The sequence below is a fragment of the Sphaerodactylus townsendi genome, linkage group LG04 (assembly GCF_021028975.2).
Source record: "Sphaerodactylus townsendi isolate TG3544 linkage group LG04, MPM_Stown_v2.3, whole genome shotgun sequence".
Classification (NCBI taxonomy): Eukaryota; Metazoa; Chordata; class Lepidosauria; order Squamata; family Sphaerodactylidae; genus Sphaerodactylus; species Sphaerodactylus townsendi.
The window spans coordinates 147,902,975-147,926,556 of NC_059428.1; the positions used below are offsets into that span (position 1 = coordinate 147,902,975).

Genomic DNA, 23,582 nt, shown 5'->3' on the forward strand with positions numbered 1-23,582 from the left:
TAATTTCAGTAACGCCGTGTCGATTTTTGGTCTGTGCAGGCAGCTGCTGCCAAAGCGATATTTTTTTAAAAAATCTAAATAGCCAATCAGATCTCCCGCCGTCAATCCAAAACCTTGCTGGAGAAAAGACTGACCTGGCCCCAACCACTAAAAACATTTGCAGGGCCTAGATCCTACAAAGGCCTTCTCTTATTCAACAAGAAGGTCAAAGATTCAAAGGCCAACCCTTCCTTTCCATAACCCATGTTTTCACATCAACCCTGCGAGGTAGGCAAGGTCGAGGGGAAAAAAACATTCCCCCCCCCGTAGGGACCTGGAGCCTTCTCCAAATCCATTACCCAATCGTACCGGGGTTGCTGGTGGAGCTGTAGATACTCTCCGGGGGGGAGCTCTTCACAGCCCAGTCACCGTCCACGAAGAAACGGTGACCCACCGGGTGACACAGCCACTGGAGGGCCGGGGGCACAGTGCCACTGTGGGACAGCAACACCTGCCGGGCGCTGCTGAGAAAGAAACGCTGCGGGCGAGAAGGGGAACAGCTGAGTCAGACATAAACACAACATAACCAGCAGACACCATATCAGTAGCTTGTGCCCATTCTGTCAAGACGTTCACCAAGTTACTAGTCCACATGCTGAGAAAGCCACTCCCACTGACTGTAGCCCCGCCCCCCTTACCGCCAAAAAGTGGAAGCAGCGATGGAGACTGGTCTTCACCCGGAGCGCCGCCGCTACGTAGACCTCGGCCAGCGTCGCCACGGACATGGTACCCCCTGCGCATTCGGCCAGATTCACTGCGCTGAGGGCCATGTTGATCGCTGACAGGTGACCAGCCACGTGTTTCCCTGCAGGAGATAAAGGAGACCAAAGCATGTGACCAAGACTGGGCCACGGATTGGAGAGGGACAGTGCCAGCCTGCCCTTTGCATGCGCAAATTCACAGATGTTTCCAGAAAGAGGGGCTCGTGTTAAATGTGAGGACTTAGAGTCAAAAGGATGGGAGCAATGGTTGTGGAAACAGGAAACAGGCTTGCTATTTTACCCCATAACACATGAAGTAGCTTTATTGAGCACTGCCATCTCAGGCTGGCAGCTGCTCTCCAAGGCCTTAGGTTCGGGTCTTTCATGTCACATGACCAACGTGGTGTCCTGGTTAAGAGCAGGTGCTCTCTGGTGAGGTAGGTGAGGCCGAGAGAGCTCCGAAGAACTGTGTCTAGCCCAAGGTCACCCAGTTGGCATGTGTAGGAGTGCACAAGCTAATCTGGTTCACCAGATAAACCTCCACAGCTCAAGTGGCAGAGTGGGGAATCAAACCCGGTTCTCCAGATTAGAACGTACTACTCATGCGGAGGAGTGGGGAATCAAACCCAGATTAGAATCTACTGCTGATATGCGGGAGTGGGGAATTGAACCCAGTTCTCCAGATTAGAGTCCACCACTCTAAACCACTACACCACACTGGCTCCACAGACAATTCTGGCCAAAAAGGACTTATGTTTGCTCAAGCTTCAGTCTGCTCGTCTCTCTCCCTCTGGCCTTTCCCAGTTGCTCCCTACGGCAGCAGCGATTTTTCTAATATGAGCCCCCAATCTGAATGTGTCCCTCCGCTGAAATCTCTGCCCCCACCCCACCCCCGGCCACACTCCAGTCCAACCTGTCATGTGCAGCTGATGCAAGCGGTGATAAACCAGTGCCGCGTCACAGGCGCTCTTGCGCACGTCGGCCTTGAGCTCACGGTCGCGGAAGAAACCTCCAGCTCGCCCCGCCAGCCAACGCCCCACCCAGAGCCGCTGAAGAACGTGCCGGATCAGGTTCCATAACAGACTGCAGGTCAGGTCTAGGTTAGAGGTAGGGAGCGGGCGCCCCAAGGCCTTGAGTGCCGTCCAGAGGTTCTGCGAGGCCTGTGCAAAATCCCCCTGCGGAGAAGGCGAACAAACACCATCAAAATAACTTCTCCAAGGCTCCCTGGAAACCCCTTGAATTTCAACTGGTTCTGGTGGGTTTTCCGGGCTGTGTGGCCGTGGTCTGGTGGATCTTGTTCCTAACGTTTTGCCTGCATCTCTGGCTGGCACCTTCAGGGGTGTATCACAGAGAGAAAAGTCTGTTACACACTGTGTTCAGTGAGAAGGGAATGCTTAGTGGGGTACATTTTGCAACAGCTGAAGTGTCCGAACAATCTTCAAGGGACCTCCAAGCAGAGCACAGTGCAGCAGTCAAGTTAAAACATGATCAGATTGCTGTGGGCAGAGTTTGGAGGCTCCATAAGAAGAAGAAGAAGAAGAAGAAGAAGAAGAAGAAGAAGAGGAAGAAGAAGAAGAAGAGGAGGAGGAGGAGGAGGAGGAGGAGTTGGAGATAACCCACAATCCTTTGCCAACGCAAAACACTGAGGCTCCTTCCACACATGCAGAATAATGGACTTTCAATCCACTTCCACAACTGTCTGTAAGTGGACTTTGCTATTCCGCACAGCTGCAAAGTGCGTTGAAAGTGGACTGAAAGTGCATTATTCTGCATGTGTGGAAAGGAGCCCTAGATAACCCTTTGTTCCCCTGGCGTGCCATTACACAATACTTACCCGTGCCAGATCCAGGTCAGCCTGCTTGCGGTGCCTCCAGAATAGGACCGAGGATTCAGAATGCGGTCTCGTGACGGGCTCACCGTAAATGAAGAGCCGGACGAAAGCCCCAAGAACCACAACTGTGTTGATCAGCCAGAAGATCAAGGTGGGGAGAAGCCATTGGGACCACGCAACAGGAGCGTCTGCACACCAAGGACATCGCGCATCAGTGTCTCAGCGAAGTATCTCAAATGCTACGACCCATATTCAGCCTCCAAATTTAATATAATGTTGGCAGTTTATCTGTCAGACAGAGGTGTAGGGAAGGATCCCGAATCTATGCCTTTAGCCACTGGGAACATCACTCCATCCCTCCCCAAAATAATATGCTTCCAGAATCAACATGAACACCAGGCAGGGATTGCTATACTGCATGGGTTTTTTTGTACCCGTTTTGGACTCGTTCTCTGGGATTGCTAACTCCTATATTGTCCCGTTCTGTTGATTTCACGCAGGACTGTATCTCTGGGAAGCTGTCACAGTTCAGTATTAGGACATAACTAGGAGGGGAAGGCAATCTTAACCACTTTCTTTCTGTCGCCGGGGCTGCATCACGTTGCCCGGTAGGAACAGGGCATTTCTCAATGCACCCCCGAGCACACGCGCACACGAATCCCCTCACGATGTTTGGATAGACTCACTAGCCCAAACTTCCCAGGGCAAAAGAGGTTCACGGGTGTAGAAAACATTACAAAAAAGCAGCCCCGTGCAAGCATTTCATTCCAGCCCCTACCTGGCCCCAAACAGGAAACAAATCAATGTGTCTGACAGTGGCGAGCGAAGAATGCGCCTGTCAGGACCCCCGCTAGAATCACCTCTAGGCGCACTCTCGGCCTTCATGGTTCTCCCAGTGCTGGTGGGGCTTGTGATCTCCGAGGGGCCGGCGGAGCTTAGTCCACCCAAGATGGAAGACAGAGGGTTGAATGAGAGGCAGAGGAAGACGAAGGCGCACAGGGCCATGCGGGACCGGTCCAGCATCCCCAGGCTGCCGGGGGAGAGAGTCTGGGCCTCTAACTTCACCTGCAAATGGTTTAATGATAAAGGACAGGTGTGAGAGACAATTCCTTGTGCTTGGAACTGGAGAAAACGGAAGGGGATCATTACCTATCAGGGTGGTAGCTTCACCAGCAATTAATACTCTCCTTCGCATGCTAAATTGCCTAGCAGCCATTTTGTTTTTCTTCCTCCATACCAGCAGGCCTTGTTATCTTCACCTGTGTTAAGATTTACCCCTCCGCTTCCTCCACACCCATGTTCTCACCTTGGTCTCTTCGCAGAATGGGCTGTCGGACTCCGAGTCACTTCCACTTGCCCCACTGAGCGAAAGGGGGCTACTGTGCGACGGAGAGCCAGCATCTGACGGTGGCGGTGTTAGGGCACCCATCAACTTCACCCCTTCTGCGGTGTCTTCGGGGTTCTGGCCAGACATGGCTACCAGGTCCTTCAGGGACTCTGGGAAAGCGGGAGAGAAAACCAAGGAGGTGAAATGGGATTCTTGCTCTCCACAACGTTACCACAAAACCAAACAGCAGACACAGACATAAGGCCAATTTTACTTTTGACCCAGAAGGCCTGGTGTGTGTGAAACTCACGGTTCTTCTGAGCAGCCATTTTGAGAGCCATGTTCTCTGCTTTCAGCTTCTGGTTGGCCTGCTTCAGGAAGCGGATGTGGTCGATGGCCTTCCGCAAAATGGCCGACTTGTTCAGCTGCCAAAGGAGAACGCGGTGAAAGGGGTCCAGCTCGGACACAGATTTTCTTAAAAACTTTATTTATTTCATTTGATTTACGATCCGCCCTTCCCCTTACTGTCTCAGGCTCGTGTACAACATCAATTGACGATGGAATTAGTAAAAATGATAATTCCAACAACATAGTGCCCAAATATTCCACTTAAGGGAGTAATAATTAAAATATAAATCATATCCCTTAAAACCTCGCTCACACCTGAATTTAAAGGAAGGAAGGAAGGAAGGAAGGAAGGAAGGAAGGAAGGAAGGAAGGAAGGAAGGAAGGAAGGAAGGAAGGAAGGAAGGAAGGAAGGAAGGAAGGAAGGGAAGGAAGGAAGGAAGGAAGGAAGGAAGGAAGGAAGGAAGGAAGGAAGGAAGGAAGGAAGGAAGGAAGGAAGGAAGGGAGGAAGGAAGGAAGGAAGGAAGGGAGGGAGGGAGGGAGGAAGGGAGGGAGGGAGGGAGGGAGGGAGGGAGGGAGGGAGGGAGGGAGGGACAGACGGAGGGACAGAGGGAGGGACGGAGGGAGGGACGGCGGGACAGATGGAGGGACGGAGGGAGGGAGGAAGGAATGAAGGGAGGGACGGAGGGATGGAGGGAGGGAGGGAGGAAGGGAAGGAGGGATGGAGGGAAGGGAGGGAGGGAGGAAGGGAAGGACAGACGGAGGGAGGGAGGGAGGGAGGGAGGGTGGCTAATCAGATGACTAGAATCCAGAACACCACGAAGAATGGTGTCCAACTCTCCCATAAGGACTTTGTTATCAGGTCCAGGGTGTTTGGAACCTGCTCCATGAGCCTGGCAGAACAGCTCTGTCTTCCAGGCGCTGCAATGATTCTCCCTCTACCCCTCGTTCCTCAAGTGTGCCTCAACAGGGCAAGACCTCCTGCCGGGCACCGCCCAGAAAAAGCCAATGGGAACGGCACACCAGCAGTGACCTACCTTGGCATCTGTGCCCATCACCAGGTCCTTCAGCTCTATGATCTTATCGTTGATGGACGAGCGGTAGCGTTTCTCGATGGCGTTGTGCGCCGTGCGTTTCTCGCCTTTGTTGTGGCTCAGCAGAGGTTTCCCGGCGGTCAGGCGGTTAATGGGTAGCTTGTCTGTGTCCACCATTAATGGCATGGTGGCCAGAATGGTACCCCCACTCACCAACGTCTACAAGAGAGAACAAAGAGGCTCTTTTGCCTTTATGTTGTCTGCTACACCACCGGGCCCTGACCATATCCTTTGAAGGTCTCCCTGCAGTCATGAGGGCTGGAACCTTTGGTTTTAAAGAGTCATTCTTATCAGTTGGGGAAAAGGAAAAGAGGGGGTGACTTCAGAGAGACAAGATACGCCACTCCGCACTGCGATAACATTGTGCAAAAAGGGGTTTGCAAAACCTCAACCAAGCTTCAGACGGGAAGAAAATGAAAACAGAGATTATGTTGGCTTCTTAGCCAATGCCAACTGCCAGGCAGACTGCCGTGCCCCTGGACTGCTCAACAAGGAGACTCTGCATTCAATTGGTTTCTTTATTATGAAACAGTGTCAGGAAGAAGCGTTTAGACTTCTATTGCCAGAACTAAGCATAGCGGTATTGCATCCACCATTATACCCTTCATCATTTCCCGTATCATGTCACCCCACCTCTGACTACCAGTTCCCAAGGAGGGGTGGTGTCATCCCTCTAGTCCAGGGGTCAGCAACCTTTACCACCCAAAGAGCCACTCGGACCCTTTTTTCATGGACCCGAAGATCTACTGAACCGGAGAGCGGAGCCGCCTCTGGTTCAGCCCCTCCCCTCCCCTTTCCTTCCAGCACTGGGAAGCAGCAGTGCTGGGCAGGGAAACCCCCTCTGCCCGATGGAGCAGGCGGCTGCGGGGATGGCAGAGGGGGGATGGCGGCTGCTCTGGAGGGACATGCCCACACTACCCTCCGACCTCCAGGGGTCAGAGGGCAGCGCCGGCATGTCCCTCCAGCCCTCCAGAGCAGTGCTGGAAGGAGAGGTGAGTGGAGGTGATGTGAAAAGCGGCACCCTCATGCACGGAGCTGCCTCCGGTTCGGCCCCTCCACTCACCTTTCCTTCCAGGGCTGCTCTGGAGGGCTGGAGGGACACACCCATGCTACCCTCCGACCTCCAAGCCACGCGGAGCCACAGTATGAAGCTGAAAGAGCTGCATGCGGCTCCGGAGCCGCAGGTTGCAGACCCCTGCTCTAGTCCCACAGTCTTGAGATGAAGAAACTGCCTCCCCTAAGGGTCAAAACAACCTACATTCCACACTATGGACAGAGCTACTACAGTAGGTGTCTAGTGAGCTGATAAGACATTGCCTGAGAAGCAAAGCAGAAAAACATAAGCACAGCAGGGAGGGGAAGGAGAAGAGAAAGGTTCCCACATCCCAGACAGGAGACATGGCAGGATCAAACAAGGGCTGATCATGACATAAACGCCGACAACAGAATGTCCAGATGTAAATTATCAAAGCAAAAAATTTCACGCAGGATCTTTTGCTCCGAAAGCAACCATCTCAGATGGGGCAACGCTCACCGGCATCTGCAGCGGTGCAGACTGCACAGCTGTTGTGGTGGCCAGAGTTGTGATGCCCGAAGTCTTGACCCCGGAGACATCTGCCTTGACCGCAGTCAGAAGCAGAGAGTCAGCTTTGATGAAATGGGGCTGTAGAAGGACCTGCGGGGGGAAGGGAGAGAGGGCATTCAAGGACCTTGCTTCGGTCGCTAAGTCTCGTCCGCAAGTGAGCAAATCCTGGCTTGCAATTCCCACTCACCGGCAATTGTTGGATCTGAGATGGAATAACCTGTGGGGTGCTAGGCGCCAGAAATGGCTGAGGAATGATGCTCTGGACCGGAGCCTGCAATGTAGCTGGCAGGGGCTGCTGGGAAGTGACTGGGGGGGTCGACATGGGCGGAGGAGGTCCTCCTGGCTGGACAGCTGCAAGAAAATGAATCTGTTTAACACACGAGAGACAGAATATTCGGCTATTCGATACACGAAAGAATACAAAAGAATATTCGCCCATTCCGAACACAAAAGAATATTCTCTCAGTGCGTTTTTCTGCTGACAGGTAATCTCCCAAACTACTGGACTGATTGCTTTGAAATTTTCACACAACGTCGCATTTGTGTGCGGCCAGGTTTCCATACTGTTTCCACACCTCCTGTTGTGTACATGTCACAACTGTGCCAGTTATTGTGTACATGCCACACCTGTGACAGTTGGAACCACAGTTCTGTTCCGCAACAGTGCCATCTGCCGGCTGTCAAAGCAACACCCTCTGATACAAGGGAAACAACCATGCCTTCCTTGAAAACCACTGCCATCTGGAGTGAAAGGGATGGGGCCCGCCATTTGGTCATGGCCCGCCCACCCTAGCGGAGGAAGGGGAAGGTGAGGGAGGGTCCGGGGTTTTGCTGGACCAAACGCTCTGAAATTTGAACACAACGTAGCTCATGCCTCCCAGCGTGTTTTAAGCTAGGTAATTCGCCTGCAACGGAAGGGAGTGAAAGGGACAGGGTCCGCCACCTGGACATGGCCCACCCACCCTAGCAGAGGAAGGGGTGGGCCCTTCGGGGACGGGGCGGTATAGAAGCTCAAAGTATAAATAAAATAAATAAATAAAATAAATGTTAGGGAGGGACAGGGTGGGGTGCCATGCAAGGGAACGGGAGAGAGGGAGGGGAATGAGGGGCCCCTTGCCCCTCCCCTCCCTTGCAAGCATTGTGCAATGACACATGTTTGAGCCGTTTGCTTCCCCTTTTCTTTCTTTTCCACTTCACCAGACTGAGCCACAGCAATGTGTGGCCGGGCCCGCTAGTACAAAATAATATTCTCCCATTCCAAACAAAGAATATTTGCCCATTCCAAACTCAAAAGAATATTTGCCCAATCAATGTGTGAAAAAAATATGTTCCCTGATTCTTGGTGTCCTCACCAGGAAGAGCACTCTGGTTTTGGAAACCCATCAACGGTGGGGCCGAGAACTGGGGTTGCGGTGCCGGGATAAAACTCTGAGCCAGGTTTCTGGCTGCCGGCATCTGGGTTTGCGGCTGAGTGACGGTTGCGGCCGTGGCTGTGGCTGTGGCCTCTTCCTTGACATCCATGGGAGTCACATTCATGTTGGAATTGCCTGCCGGCAGAGACTGAAAGCTCGTTTGGGATGGAGACGGAAGCTGGAAGAGGCCGGAAGGAGCTGGGTTGCTGGTCCCCAGATAGCCGCCAAAGAAACTGGACCCATGCAGGTTGGGTTCCGGAGCTGCATTTCCGCTGAACGGCACATCGAACAGGCCGGGGAAATCACTTTCTTCCGTGTTGATCAATTGGAGCATGTCTGCAAAATACAGAGAAAAGGACAGCACGCGTGTGAGCAGCGACATGGCCTCTTCCACGTCAGAGATCCCTAGCTGTAGCTCAAGGCTCTTAGAGCTTTTTAAGCATGTGAGCACCTTTGGAATTCTGGCATTGGGTAGTGACAGTGGTGGGATCCAAAAATTTTAATAACAGGTTCTGATGGTGGTGGGATTCAAACAGTGGCGCCGCCGCACACACGCCCCTCCAGTCCCTATTGGACAGGGAGGCTGCTTTAGGAACCCCTTCTCGGCACTCAGAAAAAATTAGTACCCACTTCTAGAGAAGTGGTGAGAACTGGTTGGATCCCACCTCTGGGTAGAGGTGCATCCCCAAAACGGCTGCAGCACAAGGGACAGCCAATCCTAAAAATGGCCGCAACAGGAGTCACAGCAAACACATACAGGACACCCAAAGTACAAGGGAGAAGATGGGTAATTTTAACAATTACACAGGGAACGAAGACTGAAAGGGAACAGAGCCCCCACTCGGTCAGGCCCAGGCCTGTCGGTGCCCAGATGTCTTGCTGTGTAAGAATTGCAAATGTAAATGTTTTCTTGTAACTACTTTTCTGTTCCCCTCTTCCCTTCCTGGCAATTCCCTGGCCTCAGCTCCCCTCCAAGAAGGTGCAAACGGCTCCCAGGTTCTTTGAAGCTCTGTAGTGCAAATGTGATGGAATTTGTAAAGCGCATTTGGTGTGGGACAAATGGGGGGGGGGGGGTTGAAGGATATAATATCTGGAACTAGCTTTAAAAGGGGCTTGGACAGATTTATGGAGAAGTCGATCTATGGCTACCAATCTTGATCCTCCTTGATCTGAGATTGCAAATGCCTTAACAGTCCAGGTGCTCAGGAGCAGCAGCAGCAGAAGGCAATTGCTTTCACCTCCTGCACGTGAGCTCCCAAAGGCACCTGGTGGGCCACTGCGAGTAGCAGAGAGCTGGACTAGATGGACTCTGGTCTAATCCAGCTGGCTTGTTCTTATGTTCTTATCTAAGCTGGAGAGCTTAGATTCAGCTTTCTTTGTTACTGTACGCGTTGTAGAAATAAACTGCTTTAGGACTTTCCTACCGTCTCTGTTATTTCCACGTTGGAGAGCCTGACACACTGTAGGGGCAGATGCCAAGGGGAAAAAAAGGTCATTCTAATCTGCTTAGCCAATCAGGTTTTTGGTGGCCAATAAACAGCCCTGCTAGGCAAGTTCCCCATCGACCTTTTGAAAATACTTGGTGGGCACCCAGATACACGTGGTTGGTGTAGATTGATGTAGATTGTTCCCCTAGAACTTTGAGCCGCATTACATCCAATCCTACCCCTGGTACTTCCAGGACACGTCTATTTCCGAGCCAGGTTCTTGGCCTTGTAAAGTGTGGAATCAAAAGTACAGAGACAAAAGTACTCGGTCAGAGGGACACCCTTGAGTCCCAACACTTGCCAGTTTCCGGCATTTAACCTCCTTGTCTATGCCCAAGAGACCAAAGGCCTCTGGTAATTTTATAGCAACTTGGGAAGGGAACTTTGGCATCTGTTGCTGGCAGAGAATGCAAGGTGCAGGGACAGATAATTTTCTGTACACAGAGAAAGGCCAATGTTCTATCCTGGGCATCTCCCATTAAAAGTTCTCTGGTTTACCAGCTCTGGAAAAAAAAAACCCTGTCTTTCCCTGAGTCTCCAGTGAACGGCGGCTGGTCAAAGCAGATCCACACAATTTCAGAAGAGATAAATGTAAAATACTACACGTAAGCAGAAAAAATGAAATGCAGAGATGTAGGATGGGGGTCACCCGACTTAACACTAGTACATGTGAAAGGGATCTGGGAGGCTTAGCAGACCATAAACTGAACATGAGGTAGCAGTGTGATGCGGCAGCAAAAAAAGCCAATGCAATTCTGGGTCCTTGCATCAACAGGAGTATGGTGTCCAGATAGATGGATGTAATAGTACTGCTTGGAATCCTGTGTCCACTTCTGGGCACTATAATTCAAGAAGGATACTGACAAGCTGGAACAGGTCCAGAGGAGGGTGACCAAAATGGTCAAAGTTCTGGAAGCCATGCCCTACGAGGAGAGACTTAGGGAGCTGGGGATGTTTTGTTTGGTGAAGAGAAGGTAAAGAGGTGACACAATAGCCATGTTTAAATATTTGAAGGGATGTCATGTTGGTGAGGGAGCAAGCTTGTTTTCTGCTTCTCCAGAAACTAAAACCAGGAGTCATGGGTTCAAGGTGAAGGAACAGAGATTCCACCTAAACATTAGGAAGAACTTCCTGACTGTCTGGGCTGTTGGACAGTGGAATACGCTGCCTCGGAGTGTGGTGGAGTCTCCTTCTTTGAAGGTTTTTAAACAGAAGTTTGATGGTCATCTGTCAAGAGTGCTCTGACTGTATATTCCTACATGGCAAGGGGTTGGACTGGATGGCTCTTCCAACTCTATGGTTCTGTACACGATGCCAGATCTGAGACAGCATAGGGGAGCATCATATATTTTTGCAATTTCCTCCACTAGGGACCTTTTCCTGTAACTTTCCCCATTTTCACAACCCAAGGATCACACAGTGAGCAGATCTGGACTGCAACCCATACGTGAGTCTCTGTCAAAGCCAGCGAGCAACTTCTGGGCACCACCCTTACCACTGAAAACTAAGGAAAGCAGCAAGCGTATTCTCAGGACCCCAGAAACGGCAGGGAAACACCTGGTTTCCACCTGCCATGGCTAAAGCAGCAGCTAAGATTCATGCTCGCAGGACGCTGCCCTGACTTAGCCGATCAAATCAAGGAAACACGCAGAAAAGTGCAGAAACAATCCACATTGCAGAGTTCAGTTTTGTGCTTTATATGGGGGGGGGGTGTTTCTGCGCACTGGGGATATACAAATTCAGCACAGCCCTGTCGATGCAAATTTGCGTCTCTGGCAACCTTCGAGATCCAAGAACAGGCTCAACATTCAGGGACCCCGATGCTCATGAAGAAGAAGGAGGAGGAGGAGAAGAAGAAGAAGAAGAAGAAGAAGAAGAAGAAGAAGAAGAAGAAGAAGAAGAAGAAGAAGAAGAAGAAGAAGAAGAAGAAGAAGAAGAAGAAGAAGAAGAAGAAGAAGAAGAAGGGAGGAGGAGGAAGAGGAGGAGGAGGAGGAGACGGAGAAGGAGAAGGAGGAGGAGGAGAAGGAGGAGGAGGAGGAGAGTTTGGATTAATATCCCCCCTCTCCTGCAGGAGACTCAAAGGGCTGACACTCCTTGCCCTTCCCCCCTCACAACAAACACCCTGTGAGGTGGGTGGGGCTGAGAGAGCTCCGAGAAGCTGTGACTAGCCCAAGGTCACCCAGCTGGTGTGTGTGGGAGTGCCCAGGCTAATCTGAATTCCCCAGAGAAGCCTCCACAGCTCAGGCGGCAGAGCTGGGAATCCAACCCGGTTCCTCCAGATTAGATACACGAGCGCTTAACCTCCCATGCCACCAAGAATCCAGAACCCGCTACGTAACCCTTCTGTAATCTAGTATTTGCAGAACAGCTAGATTACGGCTCAGAAGCACTTTAGAGGCTATAATAAGATTTTTGGGGTATAAGCTTTTGAGAATCAAATCCCCCTTTGTCAGTGTTTGCAAGGGAACAGCCGTCTGACCAAGATCCGAGCATTCCACGCTGGATTATTTTTAGGATAAATTCCCTCCTGAGCTCTTCCATATGGTCCTCTCTGCACCAAGGAGTGCTTAGCTCTCATCACTCCTGCAATACGCCCCTTCGTAATCCAAACCTAGTCCATAATCAAAAAATCTGAATCTTATTGTATGAACAAACCCCCTATTATCAACCTTGCCACTCCCCCAATCTCTGTATTATCACTATATGAAACAGCCCAGATTTCATCTCTGTGCAGATCTCCAGCCACAGGAGAAGTGCAATTAGTGACTTCATTTACACCCTGCTTTTCTCCCCAGCAGGGAGAAAACAGCTTACAACATTCTCTCTTCCTTTGTTTATCTTCAAAGCAACCCTGCGAGGTAGGCCCAAGTAAGCTTCTGTGGCAGAGCATAGATTTGAAACCGGGGTTCCCAGATCCCAGCCCAACTCTCTAACTATGGTTTTGGGGTTTGCAACCCCAGGTGTACAGGAAAGCAACACAGGGTTACAGCCGCCTAAAAACCTCCAATACAGCCACGGAATGTTTGAATGAGATATTTCCAGTTTGGGATATTGATATGTTAGATTGACAATTATGTAGTATCACATTAATGTGTGTAAACAATTGCTTGTATATATTGCACCGAGGGGTGGTGATTGTGGGTTTATAGAGAATCTTACACAGTGTTACTGTTCTTGATAAATAGCCAATAGCGGCTTAGTTTGCAATGTCTTTTCCTTCAAGCCTCTATGTTTCATATACTTCGTTGCATGCTATAGTACATCCTTGTCTAGTACAGGAAAGCAAAACATAGCCAAAAAAAATAAATAATTTGGGGGGAAAATACTCCCAAACGTCACTGAAACATCTGCACATATATAGAATACTGTTTTTGTAAAAAATATTCTGACTGTATTTCAGGTGGCATTGCAACCAGCAACATATACCCTGTTTCCCCGAATATAAGACATCCCAAAAAAATAAGACATAGTAGAGGTTTTGTTGAAATGCAAAATATAAGGCATCCCCCGAAGGTAAGACATAGCAAAGATTTTGTTTGGAAGCATGCCCGACGAACAGAACATAGAAAAATAAGACATCCCCTGAAAATAAGACATAGCGCATCTTTGGGAGCAAAAATTAATATAAGACACTGTCTTATATTCAGGGAAACACGGTATCAAGACACCCATGTTGAGTTTCAATATGGGGGATGCAGAGGAACCTAGGAAGGGGAAGGGGCCATGGGATAATAGGGAACTGGAGCGGTGAAAGGGGAGAAAATTTAAGATCCCCCCCCTCCTGCTCAGATCCTCATGAGATCCCCTCTTGCATGAGCTTAATGCACGTATGGCCGCAGCAGTTTCCTGTAAACACTTAAACAAACTTTTCAAGAATTTGGAAATTCTCTCGTGACACCTGGTAGCTCCATCCCATCCGCTCCCCAACTGGCTTTGGGGTCTCCTGTAATTTCCCCAGGGTGGGATTCAGTTACGAAAGGTCTGCATTGCTCAAAGGGAATTGTAGTGATAAAAACGTTGAGTTTTAACGGTCTTTGAAAGACGCCAGGAAAGTTCCCGAAGCCATCGACGAGAACACGACTCTCACACAAACCGGGTCCCACCGATGTTCCAGTCCAGATCCGATTCCCCCCAGAAAAAGCAAATAAACCACCAGCCAGAAAAGATGGGGGGAGATGGCATGGCACCTCTGGAAATAAAAAAAACATCTGCCCCTTCTAAAAGGGAGGGGGAAAGAGGGGTACCTTCTAAAGTGCAATCCATCCTGGCTGGCCCCAAGTGCATTGACCCAGACACGACACCCCTAGCAGGCGGGCTTGCCTAGGAATGTGCAAATGAGGACATTTGTTTTGGTTGTGAAACAGTTTGCCATTTGGGACTGGAGATATATATATATATATGTATATGTTTTAAAATATATTTATTTAAAAGACTGAACCTCCCCTCCCTTGCCGGGCAGATTATTCTCCTCCTCCTCCTCCGCCCCCTCCCGCAAATGAGGGAGGAATTGTGAATCACGGATTTAGCATGAGGTGATGCTGCCGGAGCCAATCAGGGCCGGCCCGGATCTCGGCCAGCCACAGGCAGCTTCTGCAGCTTCCAAGGTGAATGGCACCCGGGGTTACTGCCGGGCATCCCGGATTAACCCCTTCCTCCCCCCTCCCAGCCGGGCAAGAGAGGTTACTTTAGGTCAGCCAGCAGCTTTTGGGAAGCAGCTGGTGAGTAGCCAGCAAAGGTCTCCCTTTCTTCCTGGGGGGCCCGCTCGCTCTCTGGAGTTCTTTCTATCTGTCTGTTTTGTTTTCTATTTTTTTCATGGCAAACTAGGGTTGCCAACTTCCAGGTGAAGCCTGAAGAGCTGCTGGAATTACAATTGACCTCTGGACTGCAGAGATCTGAGATCCAGGTGGCATCGTACCCCGCACAGCTCCCTGCCCTCCTCAAACCCTGCTCCCCCCAGCACCCACCACCCACATCTCCACGACTTTCTCACCCCAAAGTTGGCAACCTTCCTTCCAACTCATTCGTTATAATCTTGACTACCTGGTATGTTTTGACTTAGCACGTGGTTTTGTTATGATGGCAATAAAGTCACCAGCTCCAGGTTGGGAAACACCTGAAGATTTGGGGGCAGGGTTTGGGGAGGGGCTTCAGGGGCTATAACGCCCATAGAGGAGGAGGAGGAGGAAGAAGAAGAAGAAGGAGAAAGAGGAGACTCTGCAGGAGACTCAAAGGGGCTGACAATCTCCTTGCCCTTCCCCCCTCACAACAAACACCCTCTGAGGTGGGTGGGGCTGAGAGAGCTCCGAGAAGCTGTGACTACCCCAAGGTCACCCAGCTGGTGTGTGTGGGAGTGTACAGGCTAATCTGAATTCCCCAGATAAGCCTCCACAGCTCAGGCGGCAGAGCTGGGAATCAAACCCGGTTCCTCCAGATTAGATACACGAGCTCTTAACCTCCTACGCCACTGCTGCTCCTTCTTCCGAAGCAGCCATTTTCTCCAGGTAAACCGTACAGATCCAAACAGGGTTGCCAACTGACCCACAAGAGACTCGCGCTTCTGCCTTCCGCAACCCCCCCTGATCTAAACATATAAGCAGGCAAAGCTAGCTTCACGATTTGGAAGAGAGCAGCCCGAGCATCAGCTTAATGCTTACCAGTTCTGAAAAGGAAGAGGTTCCAGGAGCAGATAAAAAAGAGGTTGCCAGTCATCCCCAGCATACCTCTCAAGCCTCCTTTTCAAAATGAAACCTAGCAAAGTGACCATGAAAGAAAGAAGAGGCGACTGCTTTATGGTTCTAAACCCAAAAAGGGGATAAAAGCCTCCACTGGAAAGAAATCACAGGAAGCTGATAACTCTGAGAGCGTTAAGAATTACTTTTCTGGAGTTTTCAGTCACAGCCAAACAGGGATATTCCAAGACACTCACAAGGCAGACACAACAGCTGTTTGAACACAGCATCTGGTACAACAAGTTATACTGTCGCTGTACATGGAAGTTCCATTGAACTATCACAGAAGAACAGGGGTTTGGATTTATATCCTGCCTTTCTCTCCTGTAAGGAGACTCAAGGTGGCTGACAAGCTCCTTTCCCTTCCTCTCCCCACAACAGACCCTGTGAGGCAGGTGGGCAGCTGTTTGAGCATGTCTGGTACAATAAGAAGTTATACTGTCGCTGTATAGGAGTTCATTGAACTATCACAGAAGAAGAAGAAGGGTTTGGATTTATATCACCCTTTCTCTCCTGTAAGGAGACTCAAGGTGGCTAGGCAAGCTCCTTTCCCTTCCTCTCCCCACAACAGACCCCTTGTGAGGCAGGTGGGGCTGAGACAGTTTAGAGAGAACTGGGGCTGGCCCAAAGTCACCCAGCTGGCTTCATGTGCAGGAGCGAGGAAACAAATCCAAATCTCCTGATAAGAGTCTGCCGCTCACGGGGAGGAGTGGGGAATCGAACCCGGTTCTCCAGATCAGAGTCTGCCGCTCTTAACCACCGCTGTTAACCACACTTGCAAACACCTTCCTCTTCCTCTCCTTGTGAGGCAGGTGGGGCTGAGAGAGTTAGGAGAGAACCGAGACTGCTCCAAAGTCACCCAGCAGAAATGTAGGAGTAGGGAAACAAATTTGGTTCACCGGATAAGAGCCTGCCGCTCACGGGGAGGAGTGGAGAATCGAACCCGGTTCTCCAGATCAGAGTCTGCCGCTCTTAACCACGACACCACGCAGTCAGTTTTGGGGGGAAAAAATAATGAAAAGGGGTACAAAGAGTGGGAAATTGAGAGGCCAGATGCCACATCGAAAGTGTGGAGAAGCGACTCAGAAGCTGTCTCATGGGAGGACCCGGCCTTGGCTCTAATCATAGCATGCCATGCTCTTGCAAGCCTGACCCTACCCCTGGCGGCTTGCTGATAAATATATACTTGTGCGATGAAACGTGTGATGAAAGGGGACAGTTGTAAGTCAGTTTTCAATCCCCTCAGAGGGGGGAGAAAAGGAGTTGTGTACACATAAATGAACAGAATGAAAAGAGCCATTTTTTTCCACGGCAGAGAATGTCAATGAGACTGGGTAAAATGGCTTTTCTGGGAAGCGAGGAACGAGAACGACTCATGGAAGAAGCCATGCAAATTTGTACTTTGCCGGCAGCACCCAAACACAACTCTTGCCAGGCGGGTTTCTGTGGCCCGGGAGCATTCAGACGCCTCCCTGTGTGCCTTCCAAAAATGGAACGTGCTCTTTGCCCCACGACAAAGTCCACGTCTGGAGAACAGTTGACTCCGAGTTACCTTTCGAAATCGCAACGACATGTTTGCTTTCCAGGGGGGCGGTTAGCAGTTTGAGCTAGCCCAACGAACGGGTTGGTCGCAGCTTGAACAGCCAACCGGGTAGGAATCCAAATGTGCTACGCTGAGATTGTGCACCTCGTCGAAGGCCAGAACACCCTCCGTGGGAGGCGAAGTTCAATACACGCCGCAGGGCGAAGCAGGAGAGTCCCGGCTTCGAACGCTGCCCAATCCCCCACAAGGAGAGAAGTAGCTCGGCAAGGAAAAGGCTGGCCTAGTTTTCTCCTTGCAGGGAGTTTTTCGATGCAGAGTTCCATTGGGAAAAGAAGCCACCACGTCAGTCTAAAGCGTTCCACAGCCCACCTGTCCGCCTCATTCCACGAAACGTGGGCAACAACCCACACTTTCTAAGCATGAAACTCATCCTCCTGCAGCCTGTTTGGGCCTGCATCTTGCTGTGGACACACAAAAACACACAAAGCTACCTTCTTTTGAACGAAACCATCAATCCATGGAGGTCAACCTTCCTACCGCTACGGGCAGCCACTCTCCGGGGGTCTTTCCTATCAACTATCGCCTGGTCTTTGTATCTGGAGGTGCCGGGAATTGAACTTGGGACCTCCCGGATGCCAACCAGGTCGGCCACTAAGCTGTGGTCCTTCGTCAAAGTTGTGTTTTGCCGGCAAGCAGGAATGAGGTTCGCTGGGGAACGACAGAGCTTTGCCAAGCCTCCGGCTCAGACCCCGACGTAGTTTTCAAATCCAAGGGGCAGCTGCTATTTCAGGCCTCTCTTTTGGGGAGATTTTTGGAAGTGTAGCGGTTTTATTATTATCGATACTGACATAAGCCGTCAAGAGGCTCCGGGCAAGGAGACGTCACGGGCGGAGGGGTTAAAATATGCTGTGCCACCGAAGCCGCAGGGGCAGGACCAAATGAACGTTGGCTACCTGCTTTATAGAGTCGCTGGGTGGGAAATTCTTGGGAGATTCGGAGGGGAGTGCTTGAAGAGGGGAGAGACCTCACCAAGAGCCCGCCCTCCAAAGCAGCCATTTTCTCCAGGGGAACGGATTTCTGTTGTCTCACAGCACCGGGGGAGACATTATTTATTTTCCCGGGGGTGGTCTCTACTAAGACGGACTCTCAGTTCCAAACGGCCACTCCAAAGACAGCCACGCAGGTGAGCAGGAAGCAAGAAGGAGAGGTTACGTTCTCTTGGATTCTCGCATCTCGTATCAGTTCCATTGTTTATTCCGTGTTTTCACCCCACCCTTCTTCAAGCTGAGGCTTCAGGGAGCGACATCGGCTCTCAAGTTGCCTCCAGTTTATCCTCACAACAACCCAGCGAGGAAGCTCAGGCTCAGAGTGACGGCGAGCTGTCACTGGCAGGTTAGGGATTCAAACCCATGTTTTGCAGATCCCAGTCTGACATTTCAACCACTAGCGGCTGACAAGTTGCTGGGCTCCACCCAGGACGCTCGAAAGCAGCCTCGGAAATCAGGAGGTCTTTCTTTCCATGCTGGAGAACCTCGGCAGGACTTCCCAATCCAGCAAATACATTCTGGGCGGGGTCAGCAGTTTAGGAGACTTCTCGCCTCAAAGGATTTCTGTCAGACAAGAGTAAAGGTGCAAAGAAAAATTGGCTCTCGGATATATTTTCGAAGGCTGACAGCTTCGTGCTGAGCAGAACCGAACATGAGTTAATCAAGACTGGACAGACTTGTACAGTTCACTTGTGCGCTTGTGAATAATTACAATTATATTTACCCTAAAAGCATTCTGGCCCACTCAACATCCAGTTTCCAACAGCCGCCCAAAGAAGGGATAATAACCACATGGTTGCCGTTCGGCCTGCAACAATTTTGATTTATCCGAGATACACTGCTCCCAAACGTGGAGGCTCTACCAAGCTGTCTCGGCGAATAACTCCTGAGAAGACTCCTAAACCTAAATGAGCGGCCAACCCCAACCTCCTGTGGCAGTGATTCCTTTAAATTAACAATGCATCGTGTAAAGAAGTGCTTCCCAACTATACTGCCAAATCTATGGGGGGGGGGGGGTGGGATCCTGAGTTCGAGTGTTGACGGAGAGAAAAGAAAAGTTATCTCAATAGATTTTCTTAATAGGGCCCTGCCCTCCGGTCTCCTTTCTCTTGGTCTCAGCAGAGCAGCCCCGCATATAATTACAATAACCCACAAGTCAGATGAGAATCTGGGAGAGCCGAGTTTGAATTCTGCTCTTTGCTACGGAGGTTTCCTGATGACCTGGGGTCGTTCATACACCTCCGTCTACCCTCCCCTGCAGGGCTGTTGTGACGATACAATGGGGAAGAGGAGCTTCAAGGCCCAGGTTCCAATCCCCATTCTGGAAGCTTGCTGGGTGAGTTTGGGCCGGTCTCAGCCTAGCCTACCTTGTCAAGGTTGCTGTTATGAGGGTCAAAATAGAAGCAGGGGTGCAGAATGTATGGTTGTATGGCGTGTAAACAAAGTAAGTAAACAAAGACAACACAAATCAACAGTGCGTTCCTGAGCAGAGTTTTGCCTTTTATAGGCTCAGGAGGGTGGAATCTCTGCTCAGTCAGCCGGGGTGGGACAGCAGTTCAGAATGTCGGACTAGAATCCAGGAGACACGGGTTCGAATCTCCACTCAGTCATGATCCAGGTCATGCTAACCTACCTCATGAAGAAGAAGAAGAAGAAGAAGAAGAAGAAGAAGAGGAGGAGGAGGAGGAGGAGGAGGAGGAGGAGGAGGAGGAGGAGAGGAGGGAGGAGGAGGAGGAGGAGGAGGGAGGAGGAGGGAGGAGGAGGAGGAGTTTGGATTTATATCCCCCCCTTTCTCTCCTACAGGAGACTCCAAAGGGCTGGGAATGACCCTAGCTTCTTGCCCCTTCCCCTCACAACAAACACCTCTGTGAGGTAGGTGGGAGCTAGAGAGAGTCTCCTAAGAAGCTGTGACTCAGCCCAAGGGTCCACCCAGCTTTGGCGTGTGTGGGAGTGTACAGGCTAATCTGAATTCCCCAGATAAGCCTCCACAGCTCAGGCGGCAGAGCTGGGAATCAAACCCGGTTCCTCCAGATTAGATACACGAGCTCTTAACCTCCTATGCCACTGCTGCTCCTTAAGTATTCTAAGATACGACATGGCTATTTTGGCCAGCACCTCTGGCAGGTAAACTGCATTTTTAACAGGAGAACAGTCGGCTTCAGTATAGAGGCACAAAAAAATGCCCTTTTCCAAGCTTCTGTTAGGGGGTTCTTGAGCCCCAACCCTGGTTGGAGCCCGACGCCTTCGAAAAATGGAACTGCCTTGAAATGTTTCTTGCCCAAGATGCTGGTGTTTGCACATCTCTAATGGGAAGGTTCCTACTGATTCTTGCTCTCACCAAAGGGCAATGGCAGCAATGGGAAGAGGGCAAGAAGACAAAAGCATTTTCAAGGAAGCCTGAGCCCCCGATGGCAACAGTGCCCGTCCAGCCACACTTGGCTTGCGTAAGGGGGCCGGGCTCTTTTCTGCAAGAGGGAATGACCGGTAATAACCCTGAATGGTGACGTCAGCCCCTTTGGGGGAAGAGGTAGGAGGGGCATTGAGCAACAGAGCAAAGCAAGAACATGGAGGGGGGAGGAACACAGACAATTAATGCCCCCCCCCCTCCAATATTATTTCAGCAGCTCCCCAAGCAACCGGACTCCCACCCCTCTTCAGGTTGCATCCAAAGGAGTTTGGGCCTCTCAGACGGGCAGGTAAAAAGTGCAAAGGCTTCATAAGGTGGAGAGAAGGGGAGAAAGCAGCTTGGGCACCCTATGGGGCCGGTCACCCCCCACTAGGGGAAGCCGATTCCACCCCACAGCATGCAGGCATGTGCCAGCGCCCCACACCTTCCCCTGTCAGCTGATGGCTTCTCTCTCTCTCTCTCTCTCTCTCTCTGCCTAAACAAGAGGTTGCAGTTTTAATCTGGAGCAGGTCTCTGGCGAAATCAGCAATGTGGGGCGGCGGCAGGGCGGGGGGGGGGGAGAGCATGTGCAGGGAAGGATCTTGGGAGGGGGCAAAAGCAGAGCAGGTGGTTTGAAACACAACACACACGTAAGACACACACACACACACACAAAAAAAAAATGCTTGCTGCCCTCCTGTGGACGGGAAGCCAAGATTTGCTGGAGGCACCCCATGGTTTCTCTTTATGGAATTCAGCCCTTTTTGACACACACACACACACACACCCCACAGCAGGCCAAGGGGTCCAGAGGGGAGCCCCTCCAACCCCCATGGTTTCCCTCTACAGGGTGCACCCCTCTTCACCCCCTAAGCAGGCCAAGGGGTCCAGAGGGGAGCCCCTCCAACCCCCATGGTTTCCCTCTCTGGGATGCACCCCTCTTCACCCCCACAGCAGGCCAAGGGGTCCAGAGGGGAGCCCCTCCAAGCCCCATGGGCCTCTCTCACAGGGTGCACCCCCTCTTTCACCCCTAAGCAGGCTAAGGGGTCCAGAGGGGACTCTCCAACCCCATGGTTTCCCTCTACAGGGTGCACCCCTCTTCACCCCTCATTAGCAGGCTTAAGGGGTCCAGAGGGAGCCCCTCCAACCCCATGCTGAGCCTCTACAGGGTGCACCCCTCTTCACCCCCCCAGCGAGGCCAAGGGGTCCAGAGGGGAGCTCCCCTCCAACCCCATGTGTTTCCCCTTCTACAGGGATGCACCCCCTACACCCCCTAAGCAGGCCAAGGGGTCCAGAGGGGAGCCCCTCCAACCCCATGGTTTCCCTCTTCACAGGGTGTGCACCCCTCTTCACCCCCTAAGCAGGCCAAGGGGTCCAGAGGGGAGCCCCTCCAACCCCCATGGTTTCCCTCTACAGGGTGCACCCCTCTTCACCCCCACAGCAGGCCAAGGGGTCCAGAGGGGAGCCCCTCCAACCCCCATGGTTTCCCTCTACAGGGTGCACCCCTCTTCACCCCCTAAGCAGGCCAAGGGGTCCAGAGGGGAGCCCCTCCAACCCCCATGGTTTCCCTCTACAGGGTGCACCCCTCTTCACCCCCTAAGCAGGCCAAGGGGTCCAGAGGGGAGCCCCTCCATCCAATTCCCCATGGTTTCCCTCTACAGGGTGCACCCCTCTTCACCTCTAAGCAGGCTATGGGTCCAGAGGGGCCTCCAACCCCCATGGTTTCCCTCTACAGGGTGCACCCCTCTTCACCCCCTAAGCAGGCCAAGGGGTCCAGAGGGGAGCCCCTTCAAACCCCATGGTTTCCCTCTCTGGGATGCACCCCTCTTCACCCCCACAGCAGGCCAAGGGGTCCAGAGGGGAGCCCCTCCAACCCCCATGGTTTCCCTCTACAGGGTGCACCCCTCTTCACCCCCTAAGCAGGCCAAGGGGTCCAGAGGGGAGCCCCTTCAAACCCCATGGTTTCCCTCTCTGGGATGCACCCCTCTTCACCCCAGAACCTCCAACCCCCATGAGCCCCTCTACAGGGTGCACCCCTCTTCACCCCCTAAGCAGGCCAAGGGGTCCAGAGGGGAGCCCCTTCAAACCCCAAGTGTTTCTCTGGGATGTAACCCCTCTTTCACCCCCAACAGCAGGTCATAGGGTCCAGATAGGGAGCCTCCAACCCCCCATGACCCTCTACAGGGTGCACCCCTCTTCACCCCCTAAGCAGGCCAAGGGGTCCAGAGGGGAGCCCCTCCAAACCCCATGGTTTCCCTCTCTGGGATGCAGCCCTTTTTGCCCCCCCCCCCCCCCAAGCAGGCCAATGGGTCCAGAGGGGAGCCCCTCCGAGCCTCCCCCCCCCGCCCCCCTTGCCATTAGGTGCCTACCGTCAATGTCACTCAGGAGAGCCGTGTCAATTTCGCTGGATTCACGGAGAGTCAGCGAAGGGTCCAGGCCCTCCAGGGAGGGGTCTTCGAAGAGGAGGCCGTCCATCTCGGCAGCCCCCCCCCCCCTTTACGAGAGAAATCCCCGGAAACGATAAAAGTTATTTTGAGGAAAACAGTCACGCCAAACTCAGCGACCCTTTAGGCGACCCACCCGCAGCAAGTCCGCATACTTTGCTCCCTCCCAGCAAAACAGCCGCGCGTCTATGGGCCGGGGGGGCCCAGCTGCCTGCTGCGTCCCACCCCCATGTGTGCCATGCCTGGATCTGGAGGGGAGGGGGAGCCCGGGAAGGAGAGTTGTGAACTGGAGTGGCAGCCTGCTGCTGGGGAGGGAAAGGGGGCGGGGCCAGAGCTGGAGACTCCGCCTCCCCAATCCCTTGATGGACAGCCCCGGCCTTCGAAGGGAAATCTGTCAATACGAGACACACACACACACCCTCACCCCATTTCAGAAGCATTTGCTGGCTTGCAAAAATCAGACAAACTGGAGCTGGGGGGATCTTCCAAAGAAATGCTAATTTTTTTTTTTATTTTGGCCCTTTTCACAATACTTTTTAACTCCACGCAGTGTTGTGTTGTCCGCTTTCTTTTATCTGTTTTAAATCTCTGCATCTTGTAAATTGTTGCGCAT

At 51.9% G+C, this 23,582-nt stretch overlaps 1 protein-coding gene across 1 annotated transcript in view; it reads right to left on the bottom strand.

Annotated features, from left to right (window-relative positions):
* SREBF1 (sterol regulatory element binding transcription factor 1) overlaps window positions 1-23,265 on the bottom strand; it is a 29,839-nt gene extending 6,574 nt beyond the window's left edge. The window contains exons 1-12 of the mRNA XM_048493892.1: window positions 22,895-23,265; window positions 8,275-8,670; window positions 7,110-7,273; window positions 6,872-7,012; window positions 5,281-5,496; window positions 4,209-4,323; window positions 3,878-4,068; window positions 3,432-3,636; window positions 2,575-2,759; window positions 1,654-1,915; window positions 678-844; window positions 349-517 (exon numbers count right to left, since the gene is read on the bottom strand). Coding sequence (XP_048349849.1) covers window positions 349-517; window positions 678-844; window positions 1,654-1,915; window positions 2,575-2,759; window positions 3,432-3,636; window positions 3,878-4,068; window positions 4,209-4,323; window positions 5,281-5,496; window positions 6,872-7,012; window positions 7,110-7,273; window positions 8,275-8,670; window positions 22,895-23,000 — 2,317 coding nt within the window. The 5' untranslated portion in view covers window positions 23,001-23,265. The remainder of the gene's footprint in view (window positions 1-348; window positions 518-677; window positions 845-1,653; window positions 1,916-2,574; window positions 2,760-3,431; window positions 3,637-3,877; window positions 4,069-4,208; window positions 4,324-5,280; window positions 5,497-6,871; window positions 7,013-7,109; window positions 7,274-8,274; window positions 8,671-22,894) is intronic.
* Window positions 23,266-23,582: the final 317 nt, after the last annotated feature.